This window comes from Balaenoptera borealis (assembly GCF_965194805.1).
Source record: "Balaenoptera borealis genome assembly, chromosome: 4".
In the NCBI taxonomy this organism is placed as follows: Eukaryota; Metazoa; Chordata; class Mammalia; order Artiodactyla; family Balaenopteridae; genus Balaenoptera; species Balaenoptera borealis.
In genome coordinates this window covers 120,367,297-120,389,702 of record NC_138861.1, presented here as the reverse complement: position 1 = coordinate 120,389,702, position 22,406 = coordinate 120,367,297, and the positions used below count along the sequence as shown (strand labels likewise).

Genomic DNA, 22,406 nt, shown 5'->3' with positions numbered 1-22,406 from the left:
TACTAGCAAACAGAATCCAACAACACATTAAAAGGACCATGCACCATGATCAAGTGGGATTTATCCCAGGGATGCAAGGATTCTTCAATATACATAAATCAATCAATGTAATAAACCTTATTAACAAATTGAAGAACAAAAACCATATGATCATCTCAATAGATGCAGAAAAAGCTTTTGACAAAATTCAACACCCATTTAAGATAAAAACTCTCCAGAAAGTGGGCATAGAGGGAACCTAACTCAACATAATAAAGGCCATATACGACAAACCCACAGCAAACATCATTCTCAATCGTGAAAAACTGAAAGCATTTCCTCTAAGATCAGGAACAAGACAAGGATGTCCACTCTCACCACTATTATTCAACATAACATAGTTTTGGAAGTCCTAGCCACGGCAATCAGAGAAGAAAAAGAAATAAAAGGATTACAAATTGGAAAAGAAGAAGTAAAACTGTCACTGTTCGCAGATGACATGATATTACACATAGAGAATCCTAAAGCTGCCACCAGAAAACTACTAGAGCTAATCAATGAATTTGGTAAAGTTGCAGGATACAAGATTAATGCACAGAAATCTCTTGCATTCCTATAGACTGATGATGAAAAAACTGAAAGAGAAATTAAGGAAACACTCCCATTTACCACTGCAACAAAAAGAATAAAATATCTAGGAATAAAGCTACCTAGGGAGACAAAAGACCTGTATGCAGAAAACTATAAGACACTGATGAAAGAAATTAAAGATGATACCAACAGATGGAGAGATATACCATGTTCTTGCATTGGAAGAATCAATATTGTGAAAATGACTATACTACCCAAAGCAATCTACAGAATCTATGCAATCCCTATCAAATTACCAATGGCATTTTTCACAGAACTAGAACAAAAAATTTCACAATTTGTATGGAGAAACAAAAGACCCCGAAGAGCCAAAGCAGTCTTGAGGGAAAAAAAAGGAGCTGGAGGAATCAGACTCCCTGACTTCAGACTATACTACAAAGCTACAGTAATCAAGACAATAATGGTACTGGCACAAAACCAGAAATATAGATCAATGGAACAGGATAGAAAGCCCAGACATAAACCCATGCACCTGTGGTCAACTAATCTATGACAAAGGGGGCAAGGATATACAATGGAGAAAAGACAGCTCTTCAATAAGTGGTGCTGGGAAAACTGGACAGCTACGTGTAAAAGAATGAAATTAGAACATTCCCTAACACCATACATAGAAATAAACTCAAAATGGATTCGAGACCTAAATGTAAGACCAGACACTGTAAAACTCTTAGAGGAAAACATAGGAAGAACACTCTATGACATAAATCACAGCAAGATCTTTTTTCATCCACCTCCTAGAGTAATGGAAATAAAAACAAAAATAAACAAATGGGACCTAATGAAACTTCAAAGCTTTTGCACAGCAAAGGAAACCATAAACAAGACGAAAAGACAACCCTCAGAATGGGAGAAAATATTTGCAAATGAATCAACGGACAAAGGATTAATCTCCAAAATATATACACAGCTCATGCAGCTCAATACTAAAAAAACAAACAACCCAATCCAAAAATGAGCAGAGGACCTAAATAGACCTTTCTCCAAAGAAGACATACAGATGGCCAAGAAGCACATGAAAAGCTGCTCAACATCACTAATTATTAGAGAAATGCAAATCAAAACTACAATGAGGTATCACCTCACACCAGTTTGAATGGGCATCATCGGAAAATCTACAAACAACAAATGCTGGAGAGGGTGTGGAGAAAAAGGGAACCCTCTTGCACTGTTGGTGGGAATGTAAATTGATACAGCCACTATGGAGAACAGTATGGAGGTTCCTTAAAAAACTAAAAAGAGAATTATCATATGATCCAGCAATCCCACTACTGGGCATATACCCAGAGAAAACCATAATTCAAAAAGACACATGCACCCCAATGTTCATTGCAGTACTATTTACAATAGCCAGGGCATGGAAGCAACCTAAGTGCCTATCGACAGACGACTGGATAAAGAAGATGTGGTACATATATACCATGGAATATTACTCAGCCATAAAAAGGAACGAAATTGGGTCATTTGTAGAGACGTGGATGGATCTAGAGACTGTCATACAGAGTGAAGTAAGTCAGAAAGAGAAAAACAAATATCGTATATTAACGCATATATGTGGAACCTAGAAAAATGGTGCAGATGAACCGGTTTGCAGGGCAGAAGTTGAGACACAGATGTAGAGAACAAACATATGGTCACCAAGGGGGGAAAGCGGCGAGGGGATGGTGGTGGTGGTGGGATGAATCGGGCAATTGGGATTGACATGTATACACTGATGTGTATAAAATTGATGAGTAATAAGGACCTGCTGTATAAAAAAAAAATAAAATAAAATTCAAAAATTAAAAAAAAAAAAAGAAAGGAAGAACTGGGGATATAGGTTTCTTTTTGAGGTGAATGCTCTGAAATTCGATACTGGAAATGGTTGTAAACATTGTGAATATACTAAAAACTAATGCACTGTACACTTTAAAATGGTTAAAATGTGACTCATGGGAATTTTATCTCACAAAAAAAATTTTAAACAAGTACACAAAATCCACTGACCAATTTCTGTGGTATTGATGCAAAATTCGGATACCCGAGCACATCCTCTATAAAGTTATTGTCACAGCTTTTTCCAATCCAAATGTAAAAAACCTAAAATTAACAATAACAAAATATTAAAACTTCCTAATCAGAAACCGAGTATAGCTACTTTTCTCAAAATTATCAAGCATAACAGAGGCAAAGTATACTAACTCAAATCAAGTAGGAACAAACATGAAAGTAAAAGAGGAGACCTGTAAGTGGCACATTTGGAATCTACATTCAGGAATCTAGAGTGGTTCATATCTTCTCTGCTTAAATGTCAAGGCTTCTCATAAAATATATTTTACCGTTTTCCTTACCTTTATCCCAACACGAATGTAATGCTCCAACCAGGATAACTGACTTTCTCTATTTCCTACCCACTAGGTTCCATCATTTCAATTACTGTCTCTGTACTTTAACTAACGCCTCCCACCCCTACCCCGTTCCTGCCCCACCCCATACTGTGGCTATCCGAACCCCTTTCCTGCTCACAAGGCATCATTTATGAAGCCATCTTGCCCATTCTGACACCCTTCACCACCACCCTATCCAATGACCTCTCCTGAACTCCTAATTATTAATGGCATTTCAGACAATGGATCAAGTTGAACTAGATAAATTCTTGAGGTCCCTTTGAATTTTATGATTCTTGATGGTAAAATCCTTGAAGACAGGAATTTATCTCTTTACTTCTCTTAAATAAATTGACCTCCTGTGCCGGTTACCAATTTACTGCCTTTGAATTCCTAATCCACCTTTCACTGCCTGATCGGTGATAACAGAGCTGGACCCTGTAAGTGTTTCTCCTTTGGCCAGCTGGAAGCGTTAAGCTTGTGTCAGTAGTGGGTGCTTACAGAGCCACAGTCCATAAGGAAAGCACCGTCTCGTGTCAGTTTCTCTGCAGACAATTTTTGAAGAGGTGGCTGAGGTACCACCCTGTCATTAACGTGTATTGCACCCTGAAAAGAAAAAAGATGGATTGTGAATGTACTTACATTACTATTATCACAGGCTGGAAGCTAATGGCCCCTAGCTCTGTATGAAATACTGAAAAATGATACTTGAGAATTTTGTAGGATGCAAAAAATTACAGTTGACCTTTGAACAACATGGGTTTGAACTACATGGGTCCACCTATATGCAGTTCTTTTCAATAAATACTACAGTACTACATGATCTGCAGTTGGTTGAATACGGAACAGAGGACACAGAGGACTGACTATAAAGTTACACACGGATTTTCAATTGCACAGGGGTTGGTGCCCCTAACCCCCTCGTTGTTCAAGGGTCAACTATATTGATAATACATTACCACCTTGGCTGTAGAATCAAAGACGCTCAGATGTATTTAAATTAAAAGATGCTTGAATGTATTCAAATTTAAAAGATAAAAACATGAATATGTAAAATGACCTGTCCATTTCCTTCCCTTCTGGGATCAGGCTATGTTAAAAGTATGACTACTAAATCTGCTGCAAAGGACTTTTTTACATTCCTCTAGTAACAAAATACAGAGATGATTCCAAATAGCAGAGTTTTAACACAAGGAAGAAAAAAGACATTACATATTTGCGTATTAAAAATACTGTTGGATACCAGATTTGGTTTACAATAATATAATCAAAGTTTCACTCTGATCACCTCAGAAACAGTCAATATCTTCAAAATATAGATGGAACTGCCCACTCTATAGCATACCTTTGCAGTAAATGTAAGCAAACCCACAAGGTGAATTACTTCCCATATGAAACTATTTTTGAAAACTCTGTAACTATGACAGTATCTAATAGTCCTATTGTCCAATCAAATCCATAGTTAGTGTCCTTATTTAATGTATTATTACCACAGGGGAAAAACAGATGGAAGAAATTGTTAATAATACGTTACTACCTTAGCTGTAGAATCAAGACACCCAAATAAATTTAAATTAAAAAATTTCAAACACACTGAAAAAAAAATCATACCTCATCTGTCAGTCTGTCTACCCTGTATAGGTTGGGATGAATCATTTTCATTAGATGAACAAGTGGCTGACACTTTATCTGACACATGGCATATACCCGATCATCCAGGCGTGTGCTTGTACCAGTTCTAAATGCTTTCTACATGGAAAAACGATACACATTTTTCAGTAAAACATAAATATAGTGGACAAATATTAAAACAAATGTATACCATCAGTCATGGAAAAAGCACAGCCTTCAAACCAGACAGGCCTGGATTCAATTTTCAGCTCTGACATTCAATAGGTAGGTATGAGAGCAAGTTACTTAGCTTCTCAAAGCTATACTGTCATCATAAGAAAAACAGGGAAAATACTACTCACCTCTCTAGGCTGCTGTAAGGATTAAATAAGGTGATGTATATATAACACCTGTTACGGTGCCTAAGACTTGGGAAGATGTTCAATGAACGGTAGATCTTTTCCTTAAAGTCTCTTTCCAGGAGCACACACTAGGAGTGCGCTATACGCACACCATTATTCAAGCTGCTCCCACATGTTAGAGTGAGAGCATATGGTTGTACGAGACTCATCATGTATCTGTATACCTTCATTTTCCACTCGTCTTCTCCTGTTCAAAACTCTTCCAATGCTAAGCTGCATAATTGTCTAATCAAATATTTAAAACCCCTCAGAAAACCCTAGGCTTCATTTTTCACCTATGTATCAAGAATTTCAAAAGACTTTACTAAATCTAACAGTATATAGAGAACTACCTGTTTGAGAAGGGCCAAAACATAGAGAGGAAACAACTTGAGGGAGCTGGGTGCTATCAACCCAGAGTGCTGTAAATTTGAGACAGTTGAGCCGTATGCAGATAATGAATCCACCACAGCGTTCACTAAGGCATCTCTTGCATCTGACAGACTTGATGAAATTGATCGATCCACAGCTATAAAGCAACCAAAATGAAAAAGTGTTTAAGCATTAGATGCCAATGAATACTATAAGAGATAAAATTTACATGCAATATTTAAGAAACCAACAAAAATTCCATTTTTAGGTTAGAAAAATACATTTCACTTGCTCCCTCAATTTAAAAGCATCTGGGCACTTCCCTGGCGGTCCAGTGGTTAAGACTTCCACTGCAGGGGGTGCGGGTTCAACCTCTGGCTGGGGAGCTAAGATCATGTACGCCGTGTGGTGCAGCCATTAAAAAAAAAAAAATCTGCTCATTAGACAATTTTGGAACTAAATCTGAATAAATCTGACAATCAGAACAAATCTAGATTGTTTTGGACCTTTTTGTTTTAATCTTTTTAAGTCTAAAAACACTTAATTGCTATTGATATTAGAGAAGATGTACCATCCATCTACTTCTGAGAAAGCTCTGGGTATCTTTTCATTACTCAAACAGAAGTCACATGTATAAAGCATCATTCTTTGCTGCATAAACAATGCAAGTTCTGCAGTCTGAATTATCCCTCATGATCCTCTTAATATCTTCTCTGTCAAAGCATTCCTTGGTCAACAAAAAAAGAGGGCAAACTAAACACAGGTTGCCTAAATACAGACAATGAAGAGCCAGATAACAGTGTGGAACTTATTTTCCTCCAGGTACATATTTTAGTAAAACAGAGATACAAATGCCCAAATATTAAAAATAAAACAATTATTGAAAAATAGTTATAGTCTAATTAATTTGAAATATAAGATAAAAAATGATAATTAAAATATTGGGATCCTTAGTAAATGTTATTAAACTTGTTCCCAAAATGAGTAATAATGGTTATCTTTCTCCAGGACTACATGGAAAATAACAAGGTTCATTTTACATCTACATTCATCTAAAAGGTAAATTCATTAAAAACAAAACACTGTTATACTAATTCTCCAAAGGAGTTTTTTAAACTTACATATAGTAAAATTTACTTTTCAGAGTGTCATATATGTATGTCAAATGCATAGCCATGTAATCACTGCCACAATCAAGATCCATCATTCTAAAAGTATCCCCTGCGGCTGCCCCTTTGTAGTGAAATCCTCCCCCTGCCACCAACCCTGATAATCACTATCTATTCTTCATGCCTGTAATTCTCACTTTTCCAGAATGTCATATAAATGGAATCATATGTATGTAGTCTTTTGAGTCTAGCTTCTTTCACTTAGCATAATGCCTTTGAGAGTCACGCCCATTCACATATCAACAGTTCATTCCTTTTTATTGCCGAGTTGTACCCCATTATACGGATGTACCATAATTTGTTCACGCATTCACCATTTGAAAAACATTTGAGTTGGTACCAGTTATTAGTGATTATGAATCCCACACATAATTTTTAAACTAAAGAATTAATAAGAAATATAAGAACAGTCCAATTCACACTGTTGCAAATGAAAATGTAAAACATATACTTTTTAAAATAAGGGATTTCTAGGGTAAAAAAATGCCCAGGCTTCAGTTTTTAGGACAGGAAAATACATTTCACCTGTTGCTTCACTTTCTTACTCACCCATGTTTGCCAGGAGGCAGATGGAAGCTTGTACATCAGCTCCTGCATATACATCTGCTAGCGAACTGACCACTGGCAAGCAAAGTGTGTGCACTCTAATTCTCCGCTCACCTAATGAAAGGATGGATCCATGTCATTGCAAAATACATTAGACCAAGAAAGAAAGAAAGCAGACAGGTCAAAATATTATTCAAGCTATTGTTTTGATTGTATTAAATCACCAACAGGATTTTGAAACGCAAAAACAAAGCTTTACAATAAACATGTTTTAAAGAAAATTAAACATTCTCCAAATCTGAACATAGACTATGAACATATATTGTATTTTGTATATAGTCGAACATTAGGTTCTGGTTTTATCTTAATATCACTCAGTCTAAATTATACGCAACATAATAAAATATCAGAAAACTTAGACTATGAAATAACAAATGTAGGCCTGAAGTGCCATGCAGAATTTCTTATGTTATGGGAAAAGAAATAATGCTCAGGATGACACAGATAGATTTAGTATGAGTTATTATAGTGGTATGATCCTGGGAATACAAATCTTCCACAAGTCAAAAAAGATATTCTTTAAAGATTCAAAAATGAATATTAAAAAAAGGAATGGAACATATAGTTGATTAACTAATACAAATTCCATTACTTCCCACTGGTGTCCATTCTTTCTCCCTATTCTCCCAGCACGTGAAAGGAGGGGAGAATTACTGTTGCAGGTTACATTTCATTTCTGTTAACATTACCCTTGCTTGATGTATATAACAGGGCTGTCTGAAAGCACACTAAGGAAGTATCCGTCAAACTTTCTTCAATTGACAGCTGTACTGCAAATCCAGCGTCAGGATTGATGTTGGCGAGGGATAACAAATCAGTGGAACGGACAAAGAAGTTTCCATGAAAAGTGTGCATGGAAAGACCTACGGAAGAGAAAACTTGTTATAAAAGATGAGGTAACACTAGTATCTTTACCTGAGGCTAAAGCTACTTTTTAAAATAAAAAAATATCTCTGATTTTGAATCAAAAGGATAACCGGGGAGTAGTACTGTATTGTCGGTGGAGGTTCTAAAATATCAATTCAAAAACACCAATGCAGGTTATATAAAAGGAGGCTACACATTTAACTTGTATTGACGATCTTATAATATTTTCCTATAGGTAATTTGAAGTCAGACAAAGACCTAACGTACAAAATTAAACAAATGAAGGTTACTATACAACTTACTTAAGAGTTAAAATAAGGGATGAGAACCCCTCCAGCAAACATTCACATAAAAGAGATAATGTAAATTGAAGACCATTTGAATGATTAGGAAGGCAAAGGTCATTAATCTGACGATTTTCACTTAAGATCCTCCCTATTCCTCAAATTCTTCTGAAATCACCTCCAATGTGGACTTTCTCTTGGGTTCTTTCTAATAAAGCAAAACATTACCTTTGCCCACTTATTCAAATTGCTTAAAAAATTGGGCAATTATTTAATAACTATATTTAAAACAGGGTACAGCTAACTGGATCAGGCAGAAAATCCTTTATGATTATTATAGGTAGTCAAAGGTCATCAATATATGAATGCTTATTAATTTTGACAAAAGTATGTAATATAAAGTATAATTTATATAATTTCATACCTTTAGTACACCTTATTCTCATAACAGCTTCAAATCCAATTTTTCTTGTGAGATATCGTTTCAGATCTTTTTGTAACTTTTCTGCTTGTGAAGGATTGTGAGTATAGTGGAAAGATGGGTAATAATAGATGCACCCTGCAGAATACTTGGACATGCAAGCTTTAGAGAGAAATATAAAAAGTATTAGCTACAGAAACAATAATATTCTACTTGTCCAATGGCAGTGCACATTCTGTATTATGAAGAAATCTAACTCGTAGTGAAAGAAAACTAAAGTGGCCAAAACGGGGATAATATATATATCTGAGAAACACAAACATCTGTAAAACATACAATAAATTTACTGTTGAGCAGAATGGTAAAGGAATTGTATTTGAAAAAAACAACAACCCATAATAGCATTTTATATGTGTATAGTGCTTTAAAGTTTACGGGTAATTTTCACAGACATTGTCTAATTCACATCTTTCTCCCCAAACTATTGAGAACTCTTGGTAAAGAGTTTAGATTTCATTATATGCTAAAAATGTTTATGTAAACAGATAAACACAATGATACCTCCTTACCTAGAGAAGCGAGGTCAGAGTACTGTGAACTTAGAAGGAACAGATCCACTGCAGTCTGCTGCCCTGAGCAATCTAAAGCAAGTTTCTTATAAAAATCAGTTGCAGGGCCAAGATGCTGTACAACCTAAGTCAACAGGTCATAAAGTAAGAGCTAGAAACCTTGAATTATGCACATATTTCTGTCTGTTAAAATAAGGAAGAGGATATCCTCTGTCCCCCTATCAAACTAAGGAGTTTTTTCAAATGTCTAGGTGGTTGGCACAAATTTCCTATGAGAATAATAACAATCGCTACCATTTATAAAGCACTTATGGGCCAGCACAGATGTTTTATATAAATTATTTAACCCTCATAATAACATATATCTCATAGAGTTACCAACATTTTACAGATGAGAGAATTGAGGCCAAAAAAATGATTACGTAACTCGACCAATTACATTGTCATTCAGTGGTAGATGCTGGAATATAATAAACCCAAGAAGTCCGGCTCCAGAGTGAGTGCTGTTACCCATTACTGTACATACACTCTTACATAACAACATGAGAGAATAACAGATTAAGGAAAGTTTTTCTTGTTGGTATGAGGACACTTGAGCTGAGGAGGTGGCACTGGAGAAGAGTTAAGAATTCAAGAGCCGGTCTCCAAGTTCTTAATTACTATGCTACATTGCACAACAAAATGTTTCAATCTTCTTAACTATAGTGTATGACTATTATATCAGAGTTTAAAACGGAAGAGATACTTAAGCTTTTGAGTCCCAGGAAGATAGAGAACATTTCTGGAAGTTAAATGAGAAAAAAAAAAAACCCTAAAACTGTATCAAAGAATCAGTAAACACTTTCCTCTGTTCAAAACACCTCAGTATTTTGTAATGGATTACAATATAGTGCTATTCTTCTTTAGCAAATTGGTAAAGAATAAAAAAGCAACAATACTTAATGGTGGCTAGAAGATGAGTCCTTAAGAGTACAGGTTGATAAAACCCTCAGTAAGTAGAATACAATAATAATTTATATACAGTTTATACTCATTGATCCAATAATTTCACTTCTAGGAATTTATCTTACGGAAAAAACGAATACGTGGCTAAAGATTTATAACACTATTAAACGTGTTTAATTCATACTCATAACTAGTTGTAATGGCATTTTCATACAATATATAAGTTGAGGTCAGAAAAAACTTATGTACAGAACAAAAATGATTGTCCCAGTTCATTTATTATTTGAAATAGGGATTAAAATACCCTGACCAAATCTTCATGTAAAACCCTAGTAATATTCAGCCTCATATTCTTTTTTTTTTTAAATAGTGAAAACACTGGCAACAGCTATTCAACAGCTAGCAGGCAATTAATTAAATCAAGTTTTTCAAATTTACTAAAAAACATTTTTTTAAGGAGAATTTTTAGGGACCTCAGAAAATGCTCACTATGTACTCTTCAATGAAAAAAGTCATTTAAAAAATATAGAATAATGTATGATACCCAGTTATGCTTATCTGTATTTGTATAACTAAATGCTATTATCTTGACAGTGAGATAACTGATTTATATTTGTTTCCACTTTCCAAGTTTTATACAATGATTTATATTACCTTTATAATAAAAAAGTTTATTAGTATGTGCATGTTAAGTTATAATATCTCAGATTTAGTAAGTATTATCACTTGTGAAATAGAAAAGAGCAGTGGAGTCAGAAAATCAAGTCACATATTTACCATTAAATACTTAATAACTTTTGGCAAGACCATTTAATCTGTTTCCTCATTTGTAAAATAAAAGGGTTAGAGTAGATAATTTCTAAATTTCTATGACTTGTAAACAAAGTAATAAAAAGAACACACTGCAACACAAAAACAAAACAATAATTGAATTAAACTCTCTTACCAGTTTTCTTTTTTTTTTTTTTTTTACTATCAATGAAGCAGAAAAATAGAATAACAAACAAATAATTACACAGTCTATAGAGGTAGAAGACACAATCTTAAATATGACAGAGAAACTAATATAAAATACCTTTGTGCTTGATCTCTGATTAGGATCTTCTCTGGACTGCAGAAGTCCTGCCCCCAAGGAAGGTAACTGTGTCTGAAATACAGACACACGGCCACCTGTTGGAGACATTAATTTAAAGGCAGCCTGGAGCGCAGGACCCAGGGCACTGTGTGTTTCTCTTGTATTGGTGAACATATTTGGTAATGCATTCAATAAGTCTTTTATAAGCTGGGAAAACAAAGATTAAAAATTGAATTACTGAAAAGGCAAAGCAATATTCCTTAAAACATTCCAGAGTATAGTACGTGCCACTACATTTTGGAGGACTGTAAAGTGAGTAGTCAACAGATATCTACCTACATTGTCTACTGCAACGTTAATATACACCAAGTAAACACATGTTCAGCATTTTAGTAATCAGTTGAAGTAAGAGAAATACTTTAATACTTTAAGAAAAAAAATCAATCTCACCTCTTTACTTTCATACAGATTCACAAGTAAGCTATCCGGTGTAGGTAGAAAAACATCTACAGGGAAAACATATATTTTAACCAAATGATAAATCAAGCCAAAAGAATTTTGAATTAAAAAATCATAGCTTTTCTAAGGCCATACATATAACGGGTACCATAATATTGCTTTATTAAATATATATATACGTTGTATGTATCATATGTGTGTGTGTGCTCACAGGTATAAGTACACACACACGGGTGTAAAAAACTTAGAATCAGGTATTTTCCAGGAAAACAGTTATTTTAAAACAAATACCAAAGTAGGCCAAATTATCTGTACAGCATTACAACAAGATGTACTGTAAAATAAAGTAGGCTTAATTCCAAAATTCTGTTTTATTAATAAACAAAGTTTTATTTTATTCACTGCTTACCATCTATATCAGACACAATCAACATCTGAGGCTGTGATAATCCTTCTTGTAAATTGTAGAAATGAATAGTGCTATCAAAGGTCATGAATCCTATTCTTGTTCGTGAATCTCCAGGAAGCCTAAAGAAAGAAATGATAATTTTAAAAACTATTTTTCATTCCCAATTTTGTCTTTTTGGCTTTGCATAGTCCATTGAATTCGCAGTCACTCATCTTTGTTGGACTGGCTCCTATTTCTAGGGCTATTAATTCTCATATACTTTTCCAGCAAGCTAACTCTTCAGTCTTAAAAACTATTTCTTTGCAGAGGGTCTTCCACTGCCACACAATGCTGAAGTTATGTCCGAATTAAGCACTTGAGACTTAAAAAAGGGCAAATGCTTCAATCAAGGATAAAAATATGAAAACTCCAAGTTACTAACAGAATCTAAAAGCGAATCATTTAATGTCTATGGATGTTTTTAATCTTGAATGTCTCAATGTTATCAGTTTATTCACAGGCCAAGATCAGTGATATGCAATTATGGTGGCTACAGCGAGCACTCAGTAGAGCAAGAACTCTCAAACTCAAATGGAAGATGGGGGAGAAGAACCTTTTGGAATAACCTAGTACTTCTGACAAAATATTCATATATAACCACCCCTACACCTCTACACATTTCAAGAATCACTGCAATAAGAAACTACTCTTACTAACAATCTTAAGTCATATTTCTTACGAGTGTTGGAGTAGAAAAAGAAATGTATAAACAACTGTGTTTTCCAGAGATTTGGAAGGTTCATTTTTTAAGTTATTTACGGGTCTCCTTCATGACTAATACTGGTAGACACACAGGTAGGCATTAAAGCCGAGTACAAGCACCCGATCCTATACTCTGTTTCCACTTCCACCATAAAGCTCCTTACTAACGTGCCACTTCAGTTTCTGGTTTCCTGGAATATTCAGCACAAAATCAATTCCCTCCTTCCCTTTATTTGGCTCATTCTCTCATTAGCACATTTGAAACTATCTTATGAAAAACTCCTTGCTCAGGCATAAATTACAGCTAGATTTCTCTCATTTCTCTCTTGATACCCTGGCTAAGTTGAATTTTCTGAGTCCCAGTGTTCAGATCTGCTAAGTCAGAGGGATAGTTAGATGAGATCTAAATTCCTTACCAAGTATTAAAACTTTTATGGTTTTAAGAATCAGATATCAAGTCATAAATCATAATAATCTAAGTAGCAGGATCTTTATTCTAAAGTAGACAGGACGTACTCTTTTAGTGATTAAACCAATGAGATCAAACTTAATAAAAACCAACCCCATAAATTGCTAATAAACACTTCATACACGCACACACGCACACACACACAATGAGTAACAAAACTTCTTACTTGTCTAGATTTTCTAACAGTGACTGGCACAAAACTGTCAAATATCCAGCTTCCACTGCATTATGAGACACATCTAAAACAAACAAGTAAACTGCTGGTTGAGGTGGACGAAGCTGAAAGGAACAGAAATAATGTAACGTATTTAGTAGGTATAATTTATTCTTTTTATATCACAACTACTACTGGATATTTACTGAGTGTATTCGGAAAAAAAAAAAAAAGAAGATATGCCAATCAAGAATCATATAGGTCATATGCTAAAAATTAAAGATTACTTCTTACTTCACCACTTCAATTAGACTGATTCCTAAGGAGCCAGAACAGAGTTGGGAATATAACAAGTTGTGAAGAAGAAGTTGAGAGTAAAAGTGACAATGAGTTAAAATGGAAAATATAGTTAATATGGAAACAGACGAGAAAATAGTAGTTCAGTGGGCAGATGCGAAATTGGACACAAAGGATCATAAAAAAATCACAAACATAAAGAAGGAAATGGGCCAAGCACCAGGAACTTCATACACATTAGTTGTCCCTATTCACCTTTTCCCACTAGCAACGTTTTACATTTGTGCAGACAACAAAGATTAGAAGTGAGTACACAGAAGAAATGCAAGTTATTATACAGATATTTTAAATGAGTAGAAATAATAAAGAAATGAGCAGAACTTAGGCCAAGAATTTGTTTTTGTAAGCGGAAAAGAAGAATGAGATCTGAAGAATCAGTATAATTAAAAAACAGGTAGAATTTTATGATGAAGTGGAAAGAGAAAAGTCAGATTCAAGTTAGTATCCATTTATCTTGATATTTGTACTGGGTGAACCAGGAAGACGGTGATATCTTTAAGAGCCTGAAAACGGCAGTTTTTGGCAAAAACACGAGTTTTTCTGTTTAAGGAAAATGGTAAAAAGAATATTTATATTCATTGCATGCAAGTAATCAAATCAAAATGACAACAAATTGTAGATGCTAGTGCTCATCATGAAACATTACCAATGTTTCTTAGTGATATAACTACATTCTTCTAGGAGATCAAGTAATCTTTACAAAGGGCTTTCTATTTATTAAGTATAAACTTTCAGCACTATTTCAAAAAATTCATACTATGGACAATTTCAAAATTTAGACAAGAATTCACTTAACAGCAAATTACAAATGACCAATACAACTGCATCCCACGACTAATTTTAACACTGAATAGTTACCATATAATCTGAAGAAGCAATGAACTCCACTGTTGAATTCTGAACTTCTGGCCGTTTATGAGGCTCGCCATAAGATCGGGTAAGGGGATTATACATAAATTCTTCAGGAACTAGATAAGATTAGGAATCCAGTACAAATTTAGTAACACATATACACGCCTAGAAATAAACTCCTCTATCATCAATATTTATGAGGTTTACAACAACAGTTCTGTGAAGATCTAATGATAAACACTAATGCCTTAAGCCCTTTTTAAAAAAATAAATCAGAAGGATAAAAAAACTTATTTACTGAAATCAGATGAGAAAAACAGGATACAAGTAATCTTGCTTCTTAGGCTTGTGTCCTATTTCTTATATCACATGACATGGAAAAGAAATCAGACAGAAACACAGATTCAAAAGCAATTATACAAAGAGGACCTAAGAATGACTAAAGGGGACAATAGATACACATGCACACATGTGTTCACACATACTGGCAGAGATCCACACTGAGTTGAATGAACCAAATGTACAAACAGAAGACAACCTTAACTTGTCAGGGTCAAGCATAATTAGTCTGAATGATCTCATCTGTACGACTTTCACTGCTGGTTTTACGAATTCTTTTTACTTTCCCCTCCCTGTCACTCTCCTCATTATCAATTATTCCCTTGGCCAGCCAAAACGAAGTGTCCCTAGCCTGTATTCTCTCCATTAAAAGTGGCATGGAAGTTTTTAAAGCAATGAGGAGAGAGAGACCAGATAACGGCAAAAATGTCAAAATGTTTAAAATAATATAAAACACACTTATTTTAAGAATCTGAAACTCACCATCATTAACTCTATAGCACAAATTGCATTTCCATCTACGTTGATCAATGAAGGATACAAAAGGGTTGATATATGTTCGACAAGATCGGCACCTCACAATGGTATTGGATGTTATCACTGGTAATTGCTAGGAAATAAAATAAAGCTGTTGTAGCAGAAAAAGCACTCCAGAGGAAAATGGACCACACACTGCTCTGCTCCATACACAGAACAGAAACCACACTTGTGTTTTGAAATGGAAGCATTTTAATAAAATCCAGTGGTGCACTGAGCAACACGAGCAGCTATCAAGGTTTCTCCCTCTTCTGTCGCAAACTATGAAATAACACTAAAATAAAGTCACACCAAATGTAATGAAAGTTACTGGCAGACGAGAAAAGCCTGGTTGGCCAAGAAAATAGAATAACCTCAGCTGTCAGCTAAACTCAAGAAACAAGAGTGAGAAAGAAACATGCACCATATAAAAATGGCTTTGTCTTTGCTGCTTGCCTGCACCTGGTAACACTCTCAAGACCCTGCTTGTTAGACAGCCACACAGTGCTGTTGGGGACCGTGGCCACGAGGAACCAAACACAATGTGCCTCAAACACTATACATCTCTTTATGCTTACTTTGGGAAAGGAACTTTATATTCAATATAAGAAATTTAGAAAATATGACACATATTATTCTATCTCCCTGAATTAACCCCTGATAACATTTTAGTATATTTCCTTCTGACTTTTTTCCTCCCTATCCATACATAAACATTTATTTTTGTACTTAATTTTTTTCACAAAAATAATTTTTATTACGTAACTACATATCATTTGTGAAAAAATCAGGAAATATGTTTAACTGAAAGAGAAAATAAAAAATTATCCAGAATTCTACATTCCAGAGGAAGTCACTGCTGCCAATTTAGTGTATATATTTCCAGAAGGTATCACATATGGAATATGTATTTAGACAAAAATTTTCGGGGACTTCCCCGGTGGCGCAGTGGTTAAGAATCTGCCTGCTAATGCAGAGGACATGGGTTCGAGCCCTGGTCCGGGAAGATCCCACATGCCGCGGAGCAACTAAGTCCCTGCGCCACAACTACTGAGCCTGTGCTCTAAAGCCCATGCGCCTAGAGACCATGTTCCGTAACAAGAGAAGCCACTGCAATGAGAAGAATGAGAAGCTCGCGCACTGCAACGAAAAGTAGCCCCCGGTTGCCGCAACTAGAGAAAGCCTGCGAGTAGCAACAAAGACCCAATGCAGCCAAAAAAAAAAAAAAAAAAAAAAAATTCACCTATGTATATGGGAAATTAACTATCTTGGTTTCGAGATAAAGGTTGCAATTTTATTACAGGTGATCAAATAGTATTTACTGAATGAATAAATTCAAGGTACTTGTTGCATATTATAATTATTTTATTTTCTATTCACTTTGCTCCTTTCTATACATCCTAGTAGGAAAGAAAGCTCCACGAGGAATCAATGTCCTCTGTATCCTCAGCACCCAGCACGATAGGTAGTCAATAAATATTTTTTGGTTGAATGAGAGCAAAAGAAACTCAGTAGCAATGAACGTAGAAAACCACAGTCATAAAAATGTGTGAGGGAGAAATGCAACTTAAAGTATAAATAGAATGTATCTGGATAAACGTTATTTCTGAAGTTTAGAAATTTTAATTTAAATTCAACATATCTGCATGAAATACCAGAAGTATGTGTAAAAATTCAGCAAGCTAGGTGTTAAGTCAAACAGACTGTGGAAACTTTAAAAAGTAATGTTTTAATTCAATAGACTTGAGGCATTTAGACTTTATTATTACAAAGGTTATTTGATTAATACAGTTGGGAACAATCATACGGTTTTCCTCCCTAAATGCATATCATTGCTGGTGTTTCCTTTATGTTTAAAAAAGAACTCCTAAAGTTTATCTATCCTTTACGGCCTTTCCAACTTCTAAAACTACTAACCATTCAAAATCCAGCTCAGATCTCATTACTTGTAGTAAAGTCTGCTACTGTACCCAGAGGAAATCCCTTCCAATACTATATTCACCACCTAAGTACTTCATAGAATTTGATTAGTTACATGTATTAGTTTTCCTGCACTGTAATTATTTGCACTGTAATTATTTGGGATATCTTTGTCCCCTGTTAGATAAGAATTTCTTAGGGGCAACATCAATGACTTAATTATCTTTGTATTTACCAGTGCTTAGTTTAGGGCCTGTCACAAAGCAGGTGACAGAAAATGTTTGCTGTATTGAAATTGACAGAAATGATTAATTCTAACTTCAAATGAAAGAACATGAAAAAAATTCTAAGAAAATATACAATCTGAATACCTCGCACATAAGTACACAGGTCAGTACCCACTAATATTTTAAAATATGTTACTTTACCGTTAAGTCTCTGAAGGGATGTAACAACAATCCTAAAGGAAGCTTCGCTTTATTCAGTAAAGCCTGTGTCTGTGGAATATTTGTCAAAGTACACCGAAATGAACTGCAAAGATATAAACAACACGGACTACGTTAGCTATCAGAGATAAAAGACAATATTGATGTAGATAGTTGTAGATAACTAAACATTTAAGGGCATACATGAAAATCATTTGGTTATATTACATAACTATAATTAGGAGGGTCCTGATTACTTTAAATGGGCATATATGTAATTTATATGTCAAAAGGCCTAAATTAAGGACTCAACATTTTCATGGTGAGAAAGTACAACACATTCAGGAACAAACAGTAACTCCATCATGACTATCAGGGCCTGAACAGGAGGGAGCAGAAAACATGAGTGAAAAGGTTCAGCTTTCATGACGCTGTTCCTGCTTTGCTGTCTTTCTTCATCTGCTGAACTCCTAATCTTTCTATGAGTCTCATCAAAGCTATAGCTTCTTGTGAAACCATCCTCACCCTTGATCACAAGTCAGAAAGAAAGACTTCTTCCTCTGTGCTCTGAGATCTGTTTATGCTTCTGTGTTATCAATTAGTCTGATCTGCTTTAGTTGGTTGTGTACTTTCTTTATCTTCGTCATTTGAGATTAGGGATCATTTTGTCCTCGTGTCACCCTAGCACTATTCCTCTCATAGAGTAAGTAACTTAAGGTCAGTAGACACAGAATCAATAAAGGAGCAACCAAAGAGATAAGAAGCATAGGAACTGGAAACCGTGACAGGAATTTTAAGGAGTGCTTGACAGTATGTAGAGATACCCAGTTACGGGTTGACTCCACACTGGTGACGTTCCTTGAACACACCAAGTTGGTTCTGGCTTCAGGACTTCTGCATTTGCTGTTCATGCAGCTTGGTACACTCTTTTTCCAGAGTCACATCTTGCTCTCTCATTTCATTCAGATCTCTATTCAAATGTTAATAACTCCTTGAGAAAACCCATCCCAACTCTTCAATTAAAAATAGTCACCCTCTACCCTTACTACTCCCTACTTCAGTTATTCTCTGAAATTACATTTACATTATACACCCATTGGTTTGACTGTTCACAGTGTATCTTCCCTAATAGGATATTGGTTGTATGAGATTGAGAACTTTGTTTACTGCTTCATTCCCAGCACCTAGAAACAGTGCCTGGCACTTTATTTAGAAGGCATTCAGTAAATATTGAATGATTTATCTTAATATGTAGGCACAATTATTATTCCTGTTTTACAGTTGACAATACTGAGGTTTGAGAAGCTGAGTAACTGGCAGTTTCACAGCTACTTATCAGTGGAACCATGGTATGAACCTAGGTCTGTCAAACTCTAAAGCCTATACTCTAAAGCCTATTACTCTGCTTTGTTGTTTTGATAAGAGATATTTTCACAGAAAACACATAACTGAGTAGAAACACAGACACCATTCCCTACCTATGTGATCTCTTACACATATACATAGACTATATTTACCTACTTGGGGGATGCCTAACCATTCATAGTACAAGGCCATAATCCACATACTTATCGACCTGATGGCAAGTTACATTCAGAAGGATAGGCAGCTACTTTCAATCTAGAACCAATGATTATACATTTTTATAGAAATGATCTTGGCACTGCCTTCGGCACTGATGGGGGGTGGGGGGCTGGTGGTAGGGTGTGGTAGAAGAGGTGGAACCCTTGAAGCACCTCCATTTTCTGTTTCCTGTATTGGAAATCTATATAAGACTTTGGTTGAAAAAAAGAGGAACTTAGTTTTTTTAAAAGCTAGAAAACTACTGGCTTTAAAAAAAGAATATATATATATATATATATATATGGCCTCTAAAGAACACTAATCCTAATGCAAGGAAGAAATGTTGTCTGTGATGTTGTTGTGAATCCGAGTTGTTTGTGAATGTTGTCTGTGAATCACAGTTTACTTTTTGAGGAGAGATTCCACAAGCAGGAGGGTGTCTGGGAGCAGAGGAATATCCTATTCTTAGGAGACAGAAGTAAGGAAAGCAGGTAATAACAGAGAACTTTTGGTTTTGGGGGCACTATGAGGTGAGTAACAGAGCTCATCCACCCAGACGATACACCAGGGGGTTGTGGCCACCAGATGGAGGCTGCCAGCTAAATTTCTCCATAAGGTGAGGAAATATTCAATAAAGAAAATCCAAATCTAAATTCAGGCTGGATAAATATCCCTGGGGGCAATGGTCTTCTCATTCTACACTGAGTGGGAAAAGAAAATTCAGAGAAAAATTATTTATCTAAACCTGTTCTTGGGATTACACAAATGAAGTTTGTATCCTTTTCAAGTAGAGACTGAAGTGCATAAAATTTTAAAGATTTCACCTTATTTAAAAGACATCAGAAGTTACTACTGGTGAAAAGTGAGGAAAAAGAAATTTAAGAAAAAAAAATATAGTTAGATTTGGGTTCCTAAAACCCTTCACTAAAATAGAAAAAAATTTTCCTAGCATTAGATGATAGGGAATGAGATTGGATGGCGACAGAGATGGGGACAGGATCCAATGACCTAAATTGAATTTTACATCTAGAATTTCTATATAAACTAGTTTACAAGAGTTCACATTAACAAAACTTCCAATCAAGGAATTAATACCTTAGTACTTTTACTATTTTTGAAAGTCATACAATGTTTTTGACAAGGTTTTACTTACTACAGATTATAAATTAAATACTTACTCTGGGCTACAGTTTAATTTTTTGAGGTCTAAATTCAAGTTAGGTACAGGAGCCCAAACAGGAGTCATGGGTAAAATATTTCTCTCCTGAGTAAGGTTTACAGGTCTCAAACTTTCTGGTTGTGAAGAACTCTGAAGATTCAATCCTCCCAGACTGGAGGACAGCTGGTTCATACCAGGATACTGCTGAAAAGGCAATTCAAAGCAAAACAAAAGAACAATGTTAACAAACATGAATAAAATTTTTTATCCTATATATAGGATGTTAACATACAGAAAAGCAAGAAGATAAAAAAAAATTTTAATCTGGCTTTGTAACAGTAGAATAACTTAATAGGACAGCTCAGTTTAAAGCACTCTTGAAAAAACTCAAAGCAAAAATGCTGAATAAATTTAAACCTTATTTGCATGATTAAACTCCACAACAAAATTTAAATAATGCTTTTTTCAACATCAAGAATTCGGTTTCTCTGAATATCTTTCATACTGGAAAAGCAGGGTAAATGCTTGTTTTTAAAGTTTTTTCAATTTTCAGAATGAGTTGATGCCATAGAAAAGACAATGATGTTCAATGAGTTCTGCTTTGCTTATTTTTTGCTTCCCTTTATATTTTTAGTATTATTCTGAATTCATGCCTTTTATTAACTCAAAGTGACTTAACGAATTAGTTACTATTCACTTTAATGGCCAAACTACCCAATCTTTGGCCAGTGAGATCCCATTAAAGCTGACCCCAGTGTCCTTTTGATATGAACCCACTGTCTTTGTTAGCTTCCTTGCTTTCTGGCATGACATTTTGTACCATTCTTCCTTCAGACTTCAAATTAATCATTTATCCAAAAAAGATTCTTGGTTCCTTTTAAGTAGGGATGGTATCTAGAGACCATAATCTGGATAATAAGGGTGTTCACTGATGGTGTGCTGTTGTTACTTCCAGAGTTCTACAATACGTAGAGATAGAAAACATAATACATTTTTAAATAGAAGAAAAAGAATAATCAGTTCACATTGACATTTCCAATTCAAAATTAGGATGATGGTGTTTTAATTTAACTTTTTTGATTTTATGCCTGCATCTCTCTTCTCTTCTGCTGAAAATCTTGATTCCTAATGGTAACAGCCTTACTTATTTGTTTTATCCTACAATATACTAAAATAGTTCCAAAATGACAACACTAATATTATTACAAATGTAAAGTTATTAAATTAAAGATTGCTTTGTAGTTCTTTTTGTCCTTGGATTATTTCCCATTGAGAACATACAAAATACTGAGTTTTAAGATTACTTAGAACAATACTTTTTTCTGTATCAGAATGTATCCAACTTGATAAACTGGTCTGCTTGTTTTTGTTTGATTTTAATTTTTAAGGATTGCTTTTCATCTTTTTTTCCACTTAATAATCTTTTTTGAGTAAACAAAATTTACCTAATTCTAATGTCAAAACTTTACAATAATTCAGAGATATCTTGTTTCACTCTTGATCCCTCCCTCTAAATAACTATTTTTATTAGTTTTTGGTTTAATCTTCCATTGTCTGTATTTACAAATATAAACTAATATATACACTGCTCTAAATATGACCCCTTTTTTCACCTAAAAAAAAAAAAGTCCTGGCAATAACTCTATATCTGTATATAGAGATTTTCCACATTCTTTTTTGTAGTTATCGAGCACTCCATTATGTGAATGTACTGCAGAATTCCAGCTAAT

General features: G+C 34.8%; 1 protein-coding gene across 6 annotated transcripts in view; it reads right to left on the bottom strand.

Moving 5' to 3' along the window:
- SEC24B (SEC24 homolog B, COPII coat complex component) overlaps window positions 1–22,406 on the bottom strand; it is a 92,864-nt gene that overhangs the window by 6,935 nt on the left and 63,523 nt on the right. For 4 of the 6 annotated variants that reach the window (XM_082389159.1, XM_082389161.1, XM_082389163.1 and 1 more), the window contains 16 exons: window positions 20,696–20,880; window positions 17,958–18,060; window positions 15,577–15,703; window positions 14,761–14,870; window positions 13,558–13,670; window positions 12,182–12,300; window positions 11,764–11,819; window positions 11,314–11,520; window positions 9,294–9,417; window positions 8,728–8,886; window positions 7,842–8,015; window positions 7,096–7,206; window positions 5,359–5,534; window positions 4,605–4,742; window positions 3,495–3,599; window positions 2,614–2,706 (listed from right to left, as the gene is read on the bottom strand). In XM_082389159.1, the coding sequence (XP_082245285.1) occupies window positions 2,614–2,706; window positions 3,495–3,599; window positions 4,605–4,742; window positions 5,359–5,534; window positions 7,096–7,206; window positions 7,842–8,015; window positions 8,728–8,886; window positions 9,294–9,417; window positions 11,314–11,520; window positions 11,764–11,819; window positions 12,182–12,300; window positions 13,558–13,670; window positions 14,761–14,870; window positions 15,577–15,703; window positions 17,958–18,060; window positions 20,696–20,880 (2,100 nt within the window). The remainder of the gene's footprint in view (window positions 1–2,613; window positions 2,707–3,494; window positions 3,600–4,604; window positions 4,743–5,358; window positions 5,535–7,095; window positions 7,207–7,841; window positions 8,016–8,727; window positions 8,887–9,293; window positions 9,418–11,313; window positions 11,521–11,763; window positions 11,820–12,181; window positions 12,301–13,557; window positions 13,671–14,760; window positions 14,871–15,576; window positions 15,704–17,957; window positions 18,061–20,695; window positions 20,881–22,406) is intronic. The other 2 variants (XM_082389160.1, XM_082389162.1) reach the window with 1 other exon arrangement.